This window comes from Eurypyga helias, unplaced genomic scaffold, assembly GCF_000690775.1.
Source record: "Eurypyga helias isolate BGI_N326 unplaced genomic scaffold, ASM69077v1 scaffold16786, whole genome shotgun sequence".
NCBI classification, from domain to species: domain Eukaryota; kingdom Metazoa; phylum Chordata; class Aves; order Eurypygiformes; family Eurypygidae; genus Eurypyga; species Eurypyga helias.
Window position 1 is genome coordinate 10,750 of NW_010258700.1, and position 3,054 is coordinate 13,803.

General features: G+C 40.0%; 1 protein-coding gene across 1 annotated transcript in view; it reads right to left on the minus strand.

The window, feature by feature from the left end:
- Positions 1–2,657, minus strand: part of LOC104511732 (transmembrane protein 68-like) — a 12,676-nt gene extending 10,019 nt beyond the window's left edge. The window contains exons 1-2 of the mRNA XM_010154454.1: positions 2,329–2,657; positions 932–1,096 (exon numbers count right to left, since the gene is read on the minus strand). Coding sequence (XP_010152756.1) covers positions 932–1,096; positions 2,329–2,656 — 493 coding nt within the window. The 5' untranslated portion in view covers position 2,657. The remainder of the gene's footprint in view (positions 1–931; positions 1,097–2,328) is intronic.
- Between the last annotated feature and the right edge of the window lie 397 nt (positions 2,658–3,054).

Here is a 3,054-nt window from a genome sequence, read left to right on the forward strand (position 1 = left end):
GGAGAGGTGGGCCACTGCCAACCTCATGGAGTTCAACAAGGCCAAGTGCAAGGTCCTGCACCTGGGTCAGGGCAATCCCAAATACAAGTACAGGGTGGGTGGAGAGTGGATAGAGAGCAGCTCTGAGGACTTGGGGGTAGTGGTGGACGAAAAGCTGGACATGAGCCAGCAGTGTTTGCTGGCAGCCCAGAAATCCAATTGTGGATGCCCCATCCCTGGATGTCTTCAAGGCCAGGCTGGATGAGGCTTAGAGCAACCTGGTCTAGTGGAAGGTGTCCCTGTCCATGGCAGGGGAGTTGGAACTAGATGGTCTTTAAGGTCCCTTCCTACCAAACCATTCTGTGATTTTGTGATCCTCTCCTTTTCACAATGGAATTATTTATTTCTTTCTCAGCCTCTAATGTGTTGAATGTATTGTGATGGTCAGTATTACAGAGCTCTTTTCAACAGTAAAATCTTCAAAGAATTGTTGTGTCCTGCTCCTGGCTTTGATCAAAAGATAGGCTTGACATCATACCCCACTGCAATAGCTACCCAGTGTAGACAGCAAGTAGGTAATTGATATCTTACCATTTACTGTGCTTTTCTGCACTCACAGCCCAGTGCTGAGAAGCCAGAAGTAAGTGAATAATACAGTGGTATCCTATACTTTCTGCTGAGGCAGATCAGCTGATTTCATCCCAGAGGGACCATATAATGTCTGTTTGTTGGCTTTGGAGGGTCTACCACTATTTTAATGATCTTGCACTTGAAAGACAAGATATTTTTCCCTTTTTATCCTTCTGCAACTACACGCTTTTAGTTTAAAAATCTAAAAGTAATCTTTTAGTTTAAACACTCTCTTGAAAGTGTAATAAATGTAAATTTCACCAAAATCAGCAACAGGTTGAGTGAATTCAGGATGCTTAAATACAACAGAACATGTTCTTACCTGGTAAACGAAATACAAAATGATCAGCTACTGACAGACAAAGTCTTTTCTTCCAGAGAAACAGCCTAGACAAAAAGTAAAGGTAGTCTACAGGAATAGCTCCATGGTAATACACAACAATGCCCGGTCCTTCTGGTAGGTTTTCCACACCATGAAGCTCATAACCTGTTTGGGATGACAGTGAGTCAGAATGCTTTCCTGAAGTATGGAAGTGTGCATCTCCATTCTGTGTCAGGCAGAATGAAAAGTTTGGGATTTTACATAATAAAAAGTTTCTCCGGTTGAGATAAGTCCAAACCAGAATCTGTAAGAAACCCAAAGACAGGTTCTCTTCACAAGAGTTAAATGTGTTCACAGTGGAAGGGGATTTCCTCACAGACATGGACTTCAGTAAATTCCTCTCCTGGCTCTTTTTATGTTTGATTTAGGTTTTAGGTGGAGCCAGAATAGGAGACTAATGTATATTAAGGCTTGGAAAAGCCACAGCTTCTACCAACTAGGAGCGCTATTCCACCTTGTCTGCCTTCATATCCATCCCTGCTCCAGCTCCTGTCATGAGCCGTTTGGGCAGAAGGATGGGGATGGAGAAAGCAGAGTCCTAGGAAGAGGTAGAGAAAGTTTTATACTGCCAGATGTTCAAAGATTAAGGGAAAAATATAGCAACAAAGACAACCTGTTATTCTTCATCCTTAGGGCAGCAAAGTTAAGTCTTGCTGATAGCCTTAAACTACATCTGTGGGATGAATAAGAGCCTAGCATCCAGCTGAGGATTCCTAGGGAGCAGGGTGTGTTGAAAGTAACTGAAGGTTGAGTGTAATGGAACCGAAAAATCAGGTTACTTGTAAATTCTGCCACAGTACAAACTTAAATGTGGCAACTAATTATTTTTTTGTCTTAAAATTATTTTCAGTTGTCATAACACGAAATAGTTTTCACCAACTAAAAATACACTAATTACATTTCCAACTAGTTGTTGTGTTTTAATCACTTATTAAGTGGGTTTTAAACGGCTGTGGAGGTAAAAAATAAATCATACCTCTCCCTTGCAGTTACATCACTAGACGTACTAACTAGACTAACATTAGACTGGACTAACACTAGACTAGCATTAACACTGCACTTCACTCTGTATATACTGTGTATAAAGAGAAGTGCACCTGCATATCCACTTAAAGAAATTTACCTTATATAAACTATTTTCTCCCTTTCATTCTGCCTATTCTATATTGCAATCAGTCTTTGAGGCAGAAGCTTTTAGGTTAGATACCATACAAAGTACAATAAATGTCATTTCTTTGCATCCGTTTGGAAGAAATAAAAGAAACAATAGATTAAAACTTATGTGTATTTACTATTTATTGTAATTCAAAGCTTCAGACAAGTCATGTGATACTTACCATGCCATATTCTTGCATAAATATCCCAAAAGCTTGCTATAGTTTGCCTTGCACTATCCCAAACTTCACTCAAGGGATCTGCTTTTACCTCAACGTTCTTCTGATATATTAAAAGCAGAATACTAATAAGGTAAATTAAAAAGAGGATTGTTAAAGGAACTATAAAAAATACTAATATTGCACTCATTGTCAGCGAGACGATGACCACATGAGAAAGGTATTTCTTCAGGTACTCCACAACAGTCCATTCTTCCAGTACGTAGGCAAGGCAGCTTAGGTCGGTCATCGGTATCTGTCCTGAGGTGCAGGATTCTTTTCTACCTATCATGTCCTGCATGGAGGAGAAAAAAACAACATCTCTAATTTCTCTAATAGTTTGTCAATTTAGAAGAAGTTTTCTGCCTATTTTGGTATAGCACAGAGTCAAACATTTTGTCTCTCTCTGTCATGCTAAGATAGCTACTGACAATTGCCATGCACTACTGCCTGGGAAGGGTGATGAGATTACCCCATGCATTTATGGATCTTTTTTATACAGCCAGGAAATAGGGTCTGAAAAGACAAGGGCTGGAGTCCAAGGAAGCTTCAGGATCCATGCAACATACAGCACAGTCAAAGCTATTTATTAGATGACTTCTCTGTAGAAGTATGGCTTACTTTTTAGAGGCTCAAAAGACAGCAAGTGAAATATTTTCAGCAGCATTAGCCAAGACGGCTGCTACCAGA